General features: G+C 43.9%; 4 protein-coding genes across 5 annotated transcripts in view; 2 read left to right on the forward strand and 2 right to left on the reverse strand.

The window, feature by feature from the left end:
• Positions 1–18,367, forward strand: part of LOC144670298 (uncharacterized) — a 940,207-nt gene that overhangs the window by 99,555 nt on the left and 822,285 nt on the right. The window lies entirely within an intron of this gene.
• LOC144670397 (histone H2B type 1-A-like) lies at positions 1,790–2,202 on the reverse strand. The gene has a single exon (XM_078532881.1). The coding sequence runs from the start codon at positions 2,200–2,202 to the stop codon at positions 1,816–1,818; it is 387 nt and encodes a 128-aa protein (XP_078389007.1). The 3' UTR covers positions 1,790–1,815.
• Positions 2,261–2,665, forward strand: LOC144670401 (histone H3, embryonic-like). Its single transcript, XM_078532885.1, has one exon. It carries the CDS (start codon positions 2,261–2,263, stop codon positions 2,663–2,665), a length of 405 nt encoding a protein of 134 aa, XP_078389011.1.
• On the reverse strand, positions 4,839–5,286 carry LOC144670231 (histone H2B type 1-A-like). Its single transcript, XM_078532717.1, has one exon. The coding sequence runs from the start codon at positions 5,284–5,286 to the stop codon at positions 4,858–4,860; it is 429 nt and encodes a 142-aa protein (XP_078388843.1). The 3' UTR covers positions 4,839–4,857.

Here is an 18,367-nt window from a genome sequence, read left to right on the forward strand (position 1 = left end):
GCTCCCCTGCTCAGCCCTGAAGAGAGAATTTAAGGCAATTTTTTCGGTTATTTCATGATTTTACTGGAAACACAGAGAAGAAGTCAGCGCTCGACTGAGAGGGCGCGATCAAAGCATCAAAGAAACGGGTTTACAATTAAATTGGAGGGATGCGGTCACCTACACTGAACACGCCAAGCGCAAGAAGGTCACTGCCATGGATGTGGTGTACGCTCTGAAACGCCAGGGTCGCACTCTCTATGGATTCGGCGGCTGAACAACTTTACCCTTTCTACCAAACACACAACAAAGGCTCTTTTAAGAGCCACCCACCGTCTCACAGAGAGAGCAGAGAACTCGGAACGGGAGGTGGGATGGGCATTTTTAAGTGTCTAGAGATGAATATTTACTTTGTTCGGGTTTGCGATGCTGCAACCACCGAATTTCACATTTTAGTGGAGCAGCGATGGAGATCATTCCTGTATAGTCACTCAGTGTTTCGATCGTTTGTGAAACCTTTCTCTGGAGTGCCGAAATACGGGTGTTTATTTGCAGCAACCGGTGAAGCGTTCACTAACCAGTCACAGTTAGAGCTCGTTGCCACCGTACCTGCTCTTGCCCCATGAGCATGTATGGCCAAGGAGTGTGGCTCAGAGTATCAGACAAGCCCAGCTTAGGAAGCAGTCAGTGTCTGACCTGTGACCCTGCTGTGCCGCATATAACTGGGACAAGATCTGTACTTTGCCCTGGTGGATGGTGATGGTTAGGAGTGAGGAGGAGGGGTCTCAGTGCTCACTGTTACGGTGTGGGGGAAATGGCCGGAGAGTTTTTGTGAGAATGTTTGGCAAGCTGTTGGACATCATCTGTTTAAAGCAGTTCACGTTTTGAACCTCGTGGATTCTGTAATCCATTGGGAGACTCTGAGTAACGTCCACCATCGAGAGCCTGACTTCACATTGAAACTATTACAGAGAAGGGACTGGATTCTGTAGCTTTGTCAGTGGCTCTCAGCTGTCAGGAGCTGGGTTTAAACCCAGTTCTGTCTGCTGGGAGTAGTGGAGGAGGCAGAGGCCTATGTCTGTTCATTGTAAATCAGAAATAAAAGCTGCTGGACAGTGCCAAAATCTCCTGGAGCCCTTGTCCCACCACACAGCCTGTCAGAAATGGTGGATCTCGTGCAGAGGCTACTGGACCATTGTTTTGAAAAATTACATCTCGCATTTACATGGGATAGGCTGTTGTATTAATATGGGAATTAGATGCACTGAAATAGAGTAGAGAGAGCTATACCCTGTATCTACCCCTGTAATGTAACTGCCCTGGGATTGTTTGATGGGGACAGTGTAGAGGGAGCTTTACTCTGGATCTAACCCCGTGCTGTTCCTGCCCTGGGATTGTTTGATGGGGACAGTTTAGAGGGAGCTTTACTCTGGATCTAACCCCATGCTGTACCTGTCCTGGGGTGTTTGATGGGGACAGTTTAGAGGGAGCTTTACTCTGTATCTAACCCCGTGCTGTACCTGTCCTGGGAGTGTTTGATGGGGACAGTGTCGAGGGAGCTTTAGTCTGTATCTAACCCCGTGCTGTACCTGTCCTGGGAGTGTTTGTTGGCGACAGTGCAGAGGGAGCTTTACTCTGTATCTAACCCTGTGTTGTACCTGTCGTGAGTGAATGGCTCCATACAATTGCAAATCATTTTGCCTCTGGCCCCTGTGCCTGACCTGCCTGAATTCTGTTCATCTTTGTAACTAAGCATTTTCTCGGATTATGATGCAGAAAAAAAAAAGTCACAGTTCCGATTTTATTTTTTTTTAAATAATCTTTAGAATTGTCTTCCTAAACGGAGTTGGTGTACTTGGTGACCGCTTTGGTGCCTTCGGAGACGGCGTGTTTGGCCAATTCCCCCGGCAGCATGAGGCGGACGGCGCTCTGGATCTCCCGGGCCGAGATGGTGCGGCGCTTGTTGTAGTGAATGAAGTGCGACGCCTCGGAGGCGATGCGCTCGAAAATGTCGACAACGAAGGAATTCATAACGCTCATGGCCTTGGACGAGATCCTGGTGGAAGGGTGGACCTGGGTCAGTACCCTGTACACGGAGATGGAATAGCTCTGCTTGCGAGATTTTCTTCGCTTCTTAGGCGGCTTCTTGGTGACTTTAATCAGCGACTGTTTCGACGCCTTGCGGGACACACAGCCCTTCGTCGCAGCCGCCAAGTCAGGCATTGCACTCTACAGAGTTTAAAAATGCGGATTGTAGGCCAGACTGTAATCGGTTCAGAAAATGGTCAGGACCAAGCAAACACCGCGCAAATCGACCGGAGGGAAAGCTCCCCGCAAACAGCTGGCTACCAAAGCGGCCCGGAAGAGCGCTCGAGCCACGGGCGGAGTGAAGAAACCTCATCGATACGAACCCGGCACTGTGGCTCCGAGGGAGATCCGCCGCTACCAGAAGTCCGAGCTGCTAATTCGCAAAGTGGCTTTCCAGAGGCTGGTGCGAGAGATCGCTCAGGACTTGGGCGTCTTGCTCGTCCAGGGCTCGGCTGTCATGGCCCTGCAGGAGGCCAGCGAGGCTTACCTGGTGGGGCTCTTTGAGGAAGCCAAACAGTGCGCCATCCACGCCAAGCGAGTCACCATCATGCCCGAAGACATCCAGCTGGCACGCCGCATCCGCGGGGAACGCGCCTAAAACCCGGCTTCAGCACCAAGTACAACAACGGCTCTTTTAAGAGCCACTAAATCAAAAAATAAAAGATCTGTGACCGGCGTTTAGAACAGAAATTAATTCGGCCGCTCAGACTCGAATCTCGTAAGTAATCGGCATAGAATTTAAAGCGTCCCACCCCCATGGGAAGTAAAGAAAATGCTGCCTATACGAGCAATTGAGACCGGAGACAGCCCTTTTCACAGACTGCGTGCGGGCAGATGCAATTGAATCAGATCCTGTCCGGGCGCAACACTCGCTGTGAAACTCGCTTGTGAATTTCTTCATGTAGCTCTCGTTATTGCATCGAATAGATTCGGTACTTTTGACATTGATGGATTTACAGAATGATAATTTCTGATATCCTGTCCATAAATAGTTCACTAACAAAAGCGGGAGATGTGTGAGCAGAGAAACAGCGCTATTCAGAGAGGGAACTGAAAACACAAGTTAACAAATCAGAAACAGATAAATCCACCGTTACAATAACTGCATCTCTGACTCCCTCCTGACAGTGAGCAGCCCTTTCACTGATCCCGTGAGTGGCTCTGGAAAGAGCCTTTGGGTTATTAGATCACATTGTGGCCGCTTCACTTTCTCTGGGAGCGCTCAGCGCTGGTTTTCTTGGGCAGCAGCACGGCCTGGATATTAGGCAGCACCCCGCCCTGAGCGATGGTCACCCCTCCCAGCAGCTTGTTGAGCTCCTCGTCATTGCGGACGGCCAGCTGCAGGTGTCTGGGGATGATGCGGGTCTTCTTGTTGTCCCGGGCCGCGTTACCGGCCAGTTCGAGGATTTCAGCCGTCAGATACTCGAGCACAGCAGCCAGATAGACCGGGGCTCCGGCACCCACACGCTCAGCATAGTTGCCCTTTCTCAGGTGCCTGTGAACACGGTCCACCGGGAACTGCAGCCCAGCCCGGGAGGAGCGAGACTTGGCCTTGGATCGAGCTTTACCGCCGGTCTTTCCTCTTCCAGACATTTCACAATCTCACAAACACTTTCACAAAGGATGAGGAAATCGTCTCACATTCGCTTCTCTTTTATCTTCGGGAGGAATGGTGGTGCGGGCATTGCTGATTGGTCACTTTGTGCTGCGTCTCATAATGTTGTTCATATCACCAATCAGATATCTACTGAACTCACCAATCCGGAGACTCTACGGAGTGAGGGCGGAAAATAACGGCGCCAAATTATCAGATTCCAACCTTTTTTATTTCAAATGCTGAAAGCCCGCCAAAATGTTATGCAACGAATAAAGGACACAATATCGTACTAATTGGAAATAGGTATTTAGTATGCGAATGTTGGATGCACTTAATCTCTCTCTCTTTTTCCCTAGTCTACATTTTGTCTGTATCTGTCCGTTTCTGATTTTCGTCCTGGGTTTATCTGTATCTAAAACAAGCCCAAAATAACGGCGCCAAATTTACAGAATCCAAACTTTTCTTTTTATTCGACATGGAAAAAACCGCCGATATATTTATAAAACAATAAATAGATTTCATATAGAATATCCCATTAATAGTTAACTCGGTCTGACGAAAAAAAATTACAAATATCCGTCCGAGATGGGACTATTTCACATTTTATACCAAGTTCCAGATTCGCTTTTAGAATCCGGGATCCATTTTGGTTAATTTCAGTCCTTTTTGAAACCCTCTAACCAGCCGGCAGAAAGTCTCATTTTCATACCTCTACAAACGGACGGTATATTGTAGATATTCGTGGGAATCAAAAGTGAACATTTTTGGTGTAAATTTGCCAGCGTTGTGACTGAAGGTTCCTGCACAACCGGGGCTGATAGGAAATGAACTGATCGATTATTGAGACCAAACTTGACCAGAATTGGAAACTGACGCATTTGCGCTCTATTCTCTCTCTCTCTCCCCAAAGCCAGGGAAAGGGGCCGAATGTGAACGCGTCTGAGAACAAAGCGCAGTCATGAATTTATGGGGTATTATTAATGAGACCAATAATTGAACGACGGTTCAATCTACATTACCGAGAATCGCTGTGATTGAGACGTGATCAAAATAACAATTAGACCATTGGGATAGCTTCATAGTAAAATCATAAATTTAGAAGTAAAGCAATCGTATAGCTTTTTCAAAGAGATTGTGGGTGACTCTTAAAAGAGCCGTTGTGTTTCTGGTGTTTTTCAGTCCATTGTGGGGTTTTACTTGGAGCTGGTGTACTTGGTCACCTCCTTTGTCCCTTCCGACACGGCGTGCTTGGCCAGTTCCCCGGGCAGCAGCAGGCGCACGGCGGTCTGGATCTCCCGGGAGCTGATGGTGCTGCGCTTGTTGTAATGGGCCAGGCGGGAAGCCTCACCCGCGATGCGCTCGAAAATATCGCTCAGGAACGAGTTCATGATGCTCATGGCCTTGGAGGAGATGCCGGTGTCGGGGTGAACCTGCTTCATCACTTTGTAGATGTAGATGGAGTAACTTTCTTTCCTGGATCTTTTCCTCTTCTTGCCGCCCTTCGCGGGCAACATTTCCTGCGCTTTCTTGGCGCCCTTCTTGGAAATCTGCGCTTTCTTCCCGTTGACCATGATCACAATCTTCAGACCCAGAATAACTGAAACCGCGGTCGAAACTCGCATTTTGTTGACGAAACCAGAGGCCTATGCTAATGAAGGATGGGTGAATGCCATGTTCCCGATTGGCTATTTCACAATGAGGTCAATTCGTGATGTTTTACATCTTTCTGATTAGTTAGTTTAAAAACACAATCACATTTATTGGTCCTTCAAGCCACAAAATCTCTCAGCAGTCAAACCTTCCTTTCCCGTTACCCGCCCCATCCGCCCAAATCCCAGACTTTCTGACTCCCTCTGCCGCACCAGCACATTCTCTATGCTGGGAATACCACATCACTCGATAATCCTGCTGATGCTGTTCATACATTTTCCCTTCCTCACCAGGACCAACTGCTCTTCTTTACTTCCAACCTTCAGCAGGACAGAGCAGTCCCGAATATTAGGGGTCAGACAGGGGCTCATGCGGCCTTTGCTGCTCATGTGAGGTGGGAATAAGGTTGATGAGCAGCAGCCGCAAGTCCCACATGTGACATTGATATCGTGGCAATAACAAAATTCAATATTTCTGACTTCAACCTATTCAGGAAAGATCAGGCAAAAGAAGCAGCACGGGGGTTGAAGAGGGGATTGCATTGATCAAATAATCTATTATAATGCTTGGGAGGGATGATGTCACTGAGGGGGTCAAACACAAAATCTATTTGGTTATATTTATGGAGCAAGGCAGGAGCTATCCCATAGTATGATCCAAGCATTGTATTAAACAATATTCTTTGTCGTTTCTCTGTCAGCTACTTGGTTGTGGGATTCATTCTCTGGCGATTATTATGTGCTTCTTCAGTGAGGCTTACAATCTCTATCTCTCGGTCTATTGTCAGTGATGTTGAGATTTAATTCATAACCTGTGTTAGGAGGAAATTAAAAATGCTATCAGAGAATACATCCTTTAGAATAACTGGTAAGCCAAATCACATGTTTACGTGCTCAATAGGATAAAGTTAGTATGGAACTGGTGTGTAGGTTACCAATTGGATGTATTCAAATAAACTCAGATGTGTTATGATCAGAAAAAGTACAAAAGTAGTGAAATATAATCAATCAGGGAGTAGGCTCTTCATTGTTATTCTTAGGAATGATTGCGGTTCCCTTGCATATGCTTGAATAAAACCGGTTAAAAGGAAGCCTGAGCCTCTGTGGTTGTTGTGGGATCGGAGAGTGTAACATCTCCTCTTCACTTGCAACCTCCTAAAAATGTTTTCTTTTTCTCTATAACATTCAGCTTCCAAGTGAGTGTGGCATTTACAATGTGCCTGTCAGTCCCAGTATGTTATTCTGCATTTCATTCAGCATAGGCTGTTTTTATTTTAATATATTTTTATTATTCCCTTTCTCTCTGTACTTCTCTAGTCTTTGGTATGCCTGTGTGTTTTTTCTCTGCACATGTTAATTTCTGCCAAGTGAGTGGGCTTTTACTCTGTCCTTGTCAATCTTTGGTATAAGTGTGTGGCATTTTCCCATATCTGTCATTTTATTATTTGGAATGTGTCTCTACAACTGTTTCTGAAGGCCTCAGTTAGTTTTTATCGTCTGACCCCCATCGAGGTTGATAACCTTTAAAAATATCTCTGAATTCCCGTGACCACCTCAAAGGATCACACAACAGGGTTTCACAATTTAAGACCTGTACTTTAGCAAGCTGAACATTGACTAATCGTCACTTAGTCAGTAATTAATACACAGAGATACAGAAAAGATCCCCCTCCCACTTAAATTCCTAACGTGACTGAAAATCAAATGCCAGTGTATGGTCTGTACTTAATACCTGATAAGTTCTGCTAGCGATCAATGGACTACCTGTCAGTAACTGATATTGTAACGTGGATTTTAATCTGTATTGATCACTTCCTGGTTTATTATGATGGTATCATTCCCTAACCCTCTGTTTCTGAAATCAAGGATTTTTTCTTTCAACTCAGTAGCTGTAAGCCTGTAGTATTTACACGGGATATGTTAATTGCTGTTTTTGCTCTGTACCTACCAGTGTGTGAAAGATCTGGGTTGTACTCTGTACCTGTCAGACTTGATTAAGTATGGCTGTATGTTTTCATCTACTCCTGCCGAGCTACTGTATGCAGGTGCATTATTTTGTTTTGTTTTTAGCAGTTTCTGATAAATGAAATTATAATTGTCACTTTCTGCTTCATTGAGTTTTATTTTGCTCTGGACCTGTCAGTTTCTGGCATGTGTGACCTGGATAATACTGTACCGAGTGTCACTGGTATGTCAATATGTGCTTTTCCCTGAATCTGTCAGTTTCTGTCACGTTTGTGTTGGCTTTAATTTGAACCAGGGAGTTTCTGATAAGTGAGTGTGAGTTTGGATCTGTACCTGCCCATTTCTGCTGTGTAACACGTCCTTGGTTTTCACTTTGTGCCTGCTCAACAATGTTATGAGAACCTGGGCTTTATTGCACATGTCACGTTCAGATGAATGATTGTGAATGATAATCTATACCACTTAGTTTGTTATAGGCATGTCGATTATTTACTTTTTGCCAATTTATGTTAAGTGAGTGCTTCTTTTCTTCTGGCCCTGTCATTTCCTGCTGCACTGAATGGTGATTTTACTTTGGATTTGTCAATTGCTGATATGTGAATGTGGGTTTTCCAATGTACTTGGCAATTTCTGATCTGGAAGAAGGGACTTAACTCTTGTATCAGTTAATTTCTGGCATTTGGATGTGGGATCACTGTTAACCTGTCAGAGACTGATACATTATTTTGGATTTGCACTTTGCATGTCAGTTTCTAATATTTGAATCTGGATTCTGCTGAGTGCCTGTCAGGTACAGCTATTTAAGTATACATTTCACTCTGCACATGACAATTTGGAGTATGGATGAAAGACCATTCTTATATACCTTTTATATTCTGGCAAGTTTATTTGGTGCCATTCTGTATCTGTCAGTTTATTTTTAGTATCAGTCTATACCTGCCTGTTTCCGATTTCATCCTGTACCTGTCAGTTTTACATTACAGATATGTACTATTCTGTACATGTTTTTGGCCCCAATAATATATTGTGGGTTTTGATCCCTATTTCCCTGTCTCTGGGATGTGGTTGTAAATGTAAATATTACTCAGTACTTGATTTGTGAAAGTGTGCTTTTTTATTTTCCCTGCCTGTTCCTCACATTTGAATGTGGATCTTACCATGTACATCTCAGTTATTGGAATGTGAGTAAGGGTAATTATACTTTATCTTTAATCTATGCCAAGTAAGTTTGCTCTTTTTTTTCTGTCAGTCTGATCATCATTCAGTGATGTTTAGTTTATGATAAATGTGTTCAAGGTACATTGTATAACCAGTTACAATATTACTGTGGCTTCAAAAACAGATCAGAGCCTGTCTGCAGCTAGTGATTGACCTCCCAGTCCCCCAAAGCCTTTCCACGACCTAAAAATCACAAGTCTGGTCAGAGATGGAATATTCTGCACTGGCTTGGATAAGTGCACCTCCAACAACACGGAAGAATCTTGAAAACATCCATAAAGCTGTGGGTTTGACTTTCTCGCCATTCACCAGCTTAAGCATTTACTCCCTCAACCACTGGTGGACAGTGTGTACCATCTATGAGACACACTGCAACAACTTGCTTAAGTAGAGTGTAGGACTCAGGCGGTAACTCTCTGTGCAGAATGAGATAAATGGTGTGTGTCTCAGTCTTGGGTGCTTTATATGAAAGAAATTTGAATTGCGTATTTGGCTGTCTATGGTCAGTGTGAATGTGTGAGGTGAATTATGCACCTGTCAGAACAGAACATGATTTTGTGATTCATGGACTATGTCAGGCTCCACTACTGTATGTTAATATGGGGCCAATTCTGCCCCTGCCAGTGTCTGGAAGTGAACGTGAGTTTGACCTTGGTTCTGCAATCATCAGTCTTTTAGTGTCTGATTCATACTGTATATATCAGCCTCTGGTGCTGCCTTTATATGTTGTTTTTCTTTTGCACCTGTCAGTCTGTGGTGCTTTGTGGAACTGCAGGGTTAATTCTATTAATGTCATTTTCTGATACTGTGTGTGTGTGGAATACATTGTGTATCATCATTGCTCTTATTAATTGAGAAAGTGTGTTTCCTTTTGTGCTTTCACTATCCTGTGTACTGTGATCGTGTTGCATTAATTCTATATTGCCGCATCTTGTATAGTCTGTGAATGTGTGTTTTTCATCTCTGTATTACTCAGTCTCTGTTACTGCTTGCAAGAGTGCAATTGATTCGACCTGGTACTATCTGTGAGATTGAGATTCTATCTGAATCTGTCAACATCTGGAGCTAAGTGTGAGCTTGAAGTTGATACTGACACTGTCAAACATTTTGAGTGGGTTTTTTTTTGTGTGCTAACTTGCGGCAATATTTTGTTACTGTTGGATTGACTCTATGTTTTTCAAACTTTTTTCTCATGTTTTTGTGCATGCCTGTGGTTTGATTTCTACATTTCAATTGCTGGTACCCTGTATGAAGTTGGATTAATTCAGTACTTTTCAGCTTGTGGAACATTATGTGAGTGTGGACATGCTTCCAATGTGTGTGTGGATTAACTCAGTTTTCATTAGCACCTTGATGACAGTGAGTATGATTTATTCAAGCTCTCTCTGTCTATACTATTGCCTGTGAATGTGCTACTCTATTTGTGTTTTTCAGTGCCTGGTGCAGTGCATGAGTTCAAGATTAACTTGTACCTGTCAGTATTTGGTACTTAATGTCATTGTGAGATTTTTCCTGTATTTTCTAATCTCCATTACTCCATGTTCATGAGATTATTTTTGTATCCTTCGGTTTCAGGTAGTGTAAATGACCGTGGTATTTATTATATAGATTTCATCCTGGTTATTTCTATGACCATGGGCCACATTCTGGATCATTCAGCCTCTGGTACAGCAGGTAGATGTAAGAATAATTCTGTCGTTGTCATTCTCTGACATGTTTTGGAATTCCTTTATTTTCATCAATCTCTTGGGACTAGGTGAATGTGGGATTAATTCTACCTCTTTGATTCTCTGGTTATCAGTGTGTGTAGGATTCATTCTGTATCTATGTGTCTCTGGTGCTGTATGTAAGTGGGAGATAATTCTGCCCCTGAACTATACTGGTATCATGTTGGAAACTATTTGTTTAACACCCTCTTAATGTATCAATGTATGTTTACCTTGACATTTAATGTATTACATGCAATTGATGTATTTTATAGCCAGAGGTTACATTCAGTAGTTGTGTGGGAATTGTGAAATGGTATTCAATGTGCAGCTCTGTGAAAACAATTGTGAATGGTAACATACACGTCAATTGGATACATATCCTGGTATCTAATTCCTGCAGTTTGTAGTAAAGGAATTGCTGTTGAATCGTCTGAATCATGGTGAGATTTTTTTGGATTGGTTTGCAATATGTAGCCCTGAATAATTGCACATTATTCATTATGTTACAATCAGTTAGTTGTTGTCATTTCTAGCGAAGAGTTTTTATTTAATTTGTGACCAAGGTGACTCAGTGTATTTAAATCTGCCACTGGGCGTGTATTTTTTTTAATCCTGTGGTTGATGTTCGCTGGGTTGGTCGGGAATGAAAAAAAATCAGCTTTGTCTGCTCTGTTGAATCTGGGATTGAAAAGTTGTCTCTTACCTTGGGAACAGTGTGGGACTGAACACTCATTTTCTTTGTGAGAGTGGATCTAATGAGCTGTCAGTATCTTGTGCATTGTGAGTGATGCTGTACCTGCTTTGTGTTGGAACTGGCTGGGGAACATTTCCCTTATGTCGAGGAATAATCTGGTTCCTCCAAATATTTGTCTGCAAAAAAAATAACTAATTTAACCGTAGAATAGATTAAATAAAAGATACAAAAGTTATCAATGTAACCTTTCAAATAACAGTCATTAGGAACCATCGGAAATGGAAAACCTTCAAACAATGTCTGACTCCACTGCAGTAAGACACCAATCTGCTTCTGCTGACCGGGTGTTTTGAGCGATTTTACAACAATTTTGTGACATTCAGAAACAGCCCAATCCATGCACTGTTCCCTGAGTTGAGCTGCCCGCTGGAGCTTTTGCTCGAGCCATGTTTCTTATTCCCGCTCCCATTTCAGCTAAGTATCCAACCGCAAACAAGCAGCCGCTGATTTAAATGTGTCCTTCACACATCTCACCTGATACCTGCAATAGATTTTGTTTGTACAACTGTTCTAATCGTTTTTGTGCAGTTATTTTTTTCCACTGTTCTTTGTTCAATAACAACAAACAGTATCGGAAAATGCAAGGTACAGACTGAAATGGCACAGATATATTGTACCAGCGAATGACAGATACAGAGTGACTTCAACACTCACATTACCAGAAGCGGACAAAAAGAGCAAAATCCTTCCACACGTCCAGTTCCACTGACAGGTTAAGAATGTGTCCCAGCTGTCTCAGAGTCAGGAAATGAAATATATAGATGGAAAATAACACAGATGCACTGTACCAGAGAATTAGCGATACAAAATAAATCCAACACTCACATATAGTTCCACTGACAACGTATCGACACTGCCATAGAATAGAGAAGATTGACAGGTTCAGAATGTCTCTCACACGCTCACACAGCACCAGTGAGTGATAGATACAGAATGAATCCCACATTCACAAGCTGGACCAGATAAGGGCAGAGAAGAATGTATCGCAGTCACGCATAGAACAGGCTGATGGTTTTATCACAACCTTATTACCCCAGCTGGGTACACCAGAATTCAATAAAATGTCATCTCCGCTCTTAGCATTCCTAAATCCCTCCTCCCAGATCCAATAAAATGTGAACAATTCTTGTCTGCTGTGTCACCCAATGATTTCTAAACTTCGTTCTACCGGAGTGTGCTGACATCTACTGGTCTTAAGCGAAAACTGCAACAGACGGGAAGAAATTTTGATGATCAATTTTGCAGAAGCAGGTCAATGCGAGGAATTGGTGGTGGGATCTGATCGGGTAGACAGATAAATGTCAGTAGGAAATCCAATAAAGAAGTCGGTTTTAACTTATTTTCCCGTATAGTCGGTAGAATTTGGAAGTGTTTATCTTAAGGAGCAGTTCAGACGAATAGCAGAAACATTGTTAAGGGAAAGCTCGATAAGTATAGGAGGGGGAATGGATTTCAGGGATAAGCAGGTATTGTAACGTGAAGCAGTCTGGCTGGCGGATCTTGCGGAGAAATGTGCCAATTAGACCAAATGGCTGTTTTATATATGGTGCCTTCTGGGTAGAATGAATGCAGGTTTGCAAAGTATTTTCAGAGACAGACAGGTAAAATCGCACATTCACAGACAGTAACAAAGACTGACAGAGACAATCACACACTCTCAAACAGTAACAGACACTGACAGACAGATACAATCACACACTCACAGGCTGTAACAGACACTGACAGATGCAATCACAATCACAGGCAGTGGCAGAGACTGAGAGTTGCAGTCAAACACTCACAGGCAGTAGGAGAGACTGACAAATACAATCACACACTCACGGACAGCAACAGAGAGTGACAGGTGCAACCACACTCTCACACACTTTAACAGAGAATGATAGATACAATCACACACTCACCGACAGTACCAAGTACAGACAGATAAAATCACACAATCACAGTCAGTAACAGAGGCTCGAAAATTCAATCACAAACTCACAGACGGTAACAGACTGACAGACACAATCACGCACTTCCAGACAGTAAATTGGACTGACAGACTCAGAACAAATCCCACATTCAAAGAATCAGAGACGTCCAGCAGCTGCTGTATCTTGTAGCTGTACTGACAGATACATAATGTATCCCATACTCAAACCAGAGACTGACATTTACAGCATGAGCCTAAAATTCACATTCCGCATTAGACCAAGGTTCACAGAATGATACAATCCATCACACACAGCACCTGAGGCTGACAAACATGGAACTGATCCCACACTCGCATGCAATAGCACATATAGAATGCACATTGAAACCTGCATCCACGTACCGTACCAGAAATGAGAGATGCAGTTTCAGAATCACTCCCAAATCCACATCGAAGACAAGAAGCCAACAGGCACAAAATGATTCTCACATTCACAGAGTACCATGAACTGATAAATAATTAAACTCAACATCTCACACTGTATCAGAGACTGACAGAGGATGGATTCAACATTCACATCTAACACCAGAGACTGATAGTAAAATCATGATACACCACAGTCCCCTGTCTCTCACACACACAGGCACAGACACACACACACAAACACACACACACACACACATACATACGTGCGCGCATACAATGCCACTAACTGGTAGGTAACGATTCTCACATGCACAAGTTGTACCAGAGGCTGATAGACAAAGTAATGATTTCCCCACTCAATTACAATATCAGGGTTTGATAAATGCGGATTGAGTTTTACCGGCACACAGAGTTCCACAGACTGAAATTCACTGAATGATTACACACTATGTCTTCAAACTCACGGGAATACAATACGACTCTGGGAGACTGGCATGGACATGGCGGGATGAATGGCCTCCTCCTGATTTATAACCATTCGATGATTCTATGATTCTAACCTGTCCCCATAATTTAAGACTGTTGTCCCATTCACATTCTGGTGAAGTTGCGCTGCAGTCACTGCACAAAAGTCATGAATGTGATTTTTGAAATTTTCGGTTGATGCCCGGCCTCAGCAAGTTTTTGTGGGAGAGACTTCCAGATTCCCATTACTCTTCTTTGAAGATGTGCATCTCGTCATTACTCCCGAACAATTCCCCCTTGGTTTGGACACTCCCCACTAGACGAAGTAGCTCCTCTCTAACTACCCGATTAATTCATTTAATCATGGTGAATATCAATCAGAGGAAGTCTTAATCTTCGAATTCAAGCTATTACAAGACAAGTCTGTGCAATCTGACCTCATCAATTGCATTGGAGTAGCACATTAGTGATTCCAGAACTACCTTAGGCTAAATGCTCACAAATACAAAGAAGCCAACAACACTTTGTTTGCGGGTCCCGCTGACGTCATCACTCTTCGGCTGGAACGTGAAGTTGGCACCGGCCCCTTCCCTAGGCGCATGCGCGCTACCGCTGACGTTATCGACGTGCGTCCTTTGAAATCTCACCATTCACTTGCTGGCCCGTCACCCCGCCGCCTCACCAATCGCCGCTGGGCTCCGTAATCATTGTGACATCTTTACTTTTTGGACAAATCAGGATTTCTCCTGTGTTTTAACCAAATAAATCGAACGACCCTATTTCCCTTTCACTGAGCTGTAGGTAATATTGCTTTCCCTGCTTGTGTGTGTTTAATTTCATTAACACAACCGGCAGCGACACCAAACACAGCCAAGCATCAATGGAAACACCGATAAGGAAAGCACAGTTCACTAACAGTCCATCGCCTTACCCTCTCGGAAACACCACAGACGCCATGACACTATGGAAACATTACGATGCAGAAATAGGCCATTCAGCCTGTCATGTCTGTGCCGCCAAAAAAAAGAGCTAGCCGCTGATTTTAATCGGACTTTCCTGTACCTGGTCCGTAGCTTTGCAGGTGACAGCGCTTCAGGCGCAGATTCAAGTGCCTTTCCAATGAGTTGGTCGTTTCAGCCTCAACCACCGATTTAGGCGGTGAATTCCAGACACCCGCCACCCTCTGCATGAAAAAGATGTTCCTCGTGTCCCCTCTAATCCTTCTGCCAATCACCTCAAATCTATGCCCCCAGGTAATTGACCTCTGAGCTAGGGAAGACAAGTCTTTACTGTCTACCCGATCTAGGTCCCTCATAATCTTTTTGCACCTCAATTAGGTCACCCCTCAACCTCCTCTGTTCTAAGCAAAACAACCCTAGAATATCCAACCTTTCCTCACAGTTGCAATTTTCAAGCCCTTGTAGCATTCTTTTAAATATTCTCTGCACTCCCTCCAGAGCATTTGTGTCCTTCCTGTAATGTGATGACCAGAACTGTGCACAATATTCCAGCTGTGGCCTAACCAGCGTTTTATAGATTTCCAGCATTATATCCCTGTTTTTGTATTCAATATTTCGTTCAATAAAGGAAAACATTCCGTTACCACCTTGTCCCCCTGTCTTGCCTCCTTCAGGGAAATGTGAACATGCACTCCAACGTGTCTCAGTCCCTCAACCTGTCTCAATATCCTCCAGTTTATTGAGTGTTCCCTTTTTTGTCTGCCCTCCCCAAATGCATTACCTCAAACTTTCTGGGATTGAATTCCATTTGCCAAATTTCTGAGCACTCAAGCAAACCATGTATGGCATCTTTCAAAACACATTCTGACCTCTTTGCAGCCTTGGTCCAAAAATGGAGAAACAGTTGAACTCAAGCCGTGAGGTGCAAGTGTTCACTAATGTTCAGAGAAGCATTTGACCTAGTACGGGCATCAAGGAACCCCAGCAAAACTGAAAGTTCATGGAAATGAGGAGGGAAACTCTCCATTGGTTGGAGTCGTCCCCGGGGTTTCTAATACATTCCAAAAGATTTCCAGCAGGAACAGTAATTCGCTTTTATTTGATACACTATGGGTGACAATGAAAATATTCCTTGACGGCATTTTGCAGTACAGGTGGCTCGTTGGACTAGGGGCATGATTTTCGCTTTGGGATTTTCATTGAATTAATGTACGAGTCGTCCCGGGTTTAATTCCCGGGCGAGCCCGTCGTAATGCCGGAACCTTTTTCGCACTTGAGGTGGTTTCACTATTTGAAATACAAACGTTAGGCCACCCCTCAGCCTTGTTATTACAAGAGAATAAAGATCCAAACTGTCAATCCTTTCGTCCTTGTATACCACGCATTGCATTGTTTTTCTCTTAATTTTCTCTTAATTATTCTTATTTTGTGGGATGTGGGCGTCAATTGCACGGCCAGAACTTCCGGCCCTCCCTAATCTCCCTCGAACTGGATGGCTTGCTCAGTGATTTCCGAGGGCAGATAAGAGTCAACCATATTCCCATGTGCATGGAGTCACATGTAAACCAGACCAGGTCAGGACGGCAGAATGTTTCCTCTTAAGTGCATTGATGAACCAAATGGTTTTTTTTAGTACAATCGACGATAGTTTCATGGCCGTCATTACAGAGACCAGCTTTCAATTCAAGAATCATGAAATAATTGAATTTAAATTCCACGAGCTGCCACGGTGAGATTTGAACACTTGCCCCTAGAGATGAGCCTGGGCCTCTGGATTCCGAGACCAGTGACATCATCTTTCATCCCTGGAAACAACAACTGAACATTCAGCGAATCATTCAGCCGCTTGATGAGGAAATTGGAATTCCCTCCGCAGCATTTTATTAAACTGATTGATGCAAAACCTTTTGTTCCATTGGAAATATCAATATTTTATCGACATTAATCAGACATTGTGGATTTCTTAGTAACGAAACACAATCCAAAGATGAGTGAGGGATGAATGCACGAAGTAACAAGGAAATACATTCTGAGAAAGAGCTCCGCATTGTTTGGAAGAAAAAGCAGAACTTGCAGCTGACGAGTGGGAACCTGGTTTACTGGACGTTCCACCAGGTTTCTGTATAAAGCAACGGGACAGGACAAGAAACTGCTATCTTCTGATTACATCATAATGTACATTGAAGTCAGACGCCTGATCCATTTGGACCAGGCTACCATTCCTTCCAGCCGGATAATGCCGTGTCCATAAAAACTGTGCTGCATTTATGTCTCTTGGATTTTTGAATGATCCACTGATTCCCAGACCCTTGGCCTCGGGATCTCAGATTGATTTTGGATCATGAAGTCAGTTCCTATTGTCCGCACCTCTCCTCAAAATGTCGCTGCAATTTTTTGTCCTCTCTAAATCTTTGCTCCTTGACCTTCACTCAATCGCTGCTTAATTCCTGAAATAAAAACACAGAACATCCCCTTCATCCAAACCGCTTCGAAAGGAATTCCTTCTTCCCTGTTTGAAAAGAAATTCTACCGAAGGTTCGGAGATGTTGAGGCGATCGTGTCAGAGTGAGGAACTGTTTCCGATGATTGGCAATCCAGGGACTGGGGCGGGGAGTGGGGCGGGGTGGAGGTGGAGTTTGGTGGGTGGGAGAGGTGGGGGGTAGCGGGTTAGAGGATGGGAGAGGTTAGGTGGGGGATAGGAGCTGGTGGCACTGGGGGCAGTAAAACATTCAGAGCTTTCCGTAGGTGAAATTCGAAACCAACTCTATAAACAAACGGGGATGAGAATTTCAGAGCTCCCTTCCGGAAACAACACTGCAATTTTAAATATCACTTTGATAGATTTCTATTCACCAAATATATTAGACAAAAGGGAGAAAGGTGGGTATTTCTATACATGGGGAACTTGCTGTTTGAAATATTACTGAAGACGCTGAGTTATGCATTCACTGTAATCGAACTCAGTTTTCATTGATGATAAATAAGAACCGAATCAGCAATCCTCCCATCATGCTGAAATCAATTTATTTCTGCAACTACAAGATGACTGCAAACTGAAAATAATGTGACTCCGATACTTTCTGTTCATAGCAACATGATACAGACACTTAGACACTTGCTGCCCAACAAATGATTTCAGTCCTGTGAAAGCGTTTGTGAGATTGTGAAATGTCTGGAAGAGGAAAGACCGGCGGTAAAGATCGCTCCAAGGCCAAGTCTCGCTCCCACCGCGCTGGACTGCAGTTCCCGGTTGGCCGTGTTCACAGGCTCCTGAGAAAGGGCGACTATGCTGTTCGTGTGGGTGCCGGAGCCCCGGACTATCTGGCGGCTGTGCTCGAGAATCTGACGGCTGAAATCCTCGAGCTGGCCGGTAACGCGGCCCGGGACAACAAGAAGACACGAATCGTCCCCAGACACCTGCAGCTGGCCGTCCGCAACGACGAGGAGCTCAACAAGCTGCTGGGAGGGGTGACCATCGCTCAGGGCGGGGTGCTGCCTAATATCCAGGCCGTGCTGCTGCCCAAGAAAACCAGCGCCGCTGCGGCTCGAAGACCAAGTGAAGCGGCCATTCTTTAATCTAATAACCCAAAGGCTCTTTTCAGAGCCTCTCACAGAGTCTGTGAAAGGGCTGCTCACTGTGTGAACT

The sequence above is a fragment of the Cetorhinus maximus genome, chromosome 31 (assembly GCF_964194155.1).
Source record: "Cetorhinus maximus chromosome 31, sCetMax3.hap1.1, whole genome shotgun sequence".
Classification (NCBI taxonomy): Eukaryota; Metazoa; Chordata; class Chondrichthyes; order Lamniformes; family Cetorhinidae; genus Cetorhinus; species Cetorhinus maximus.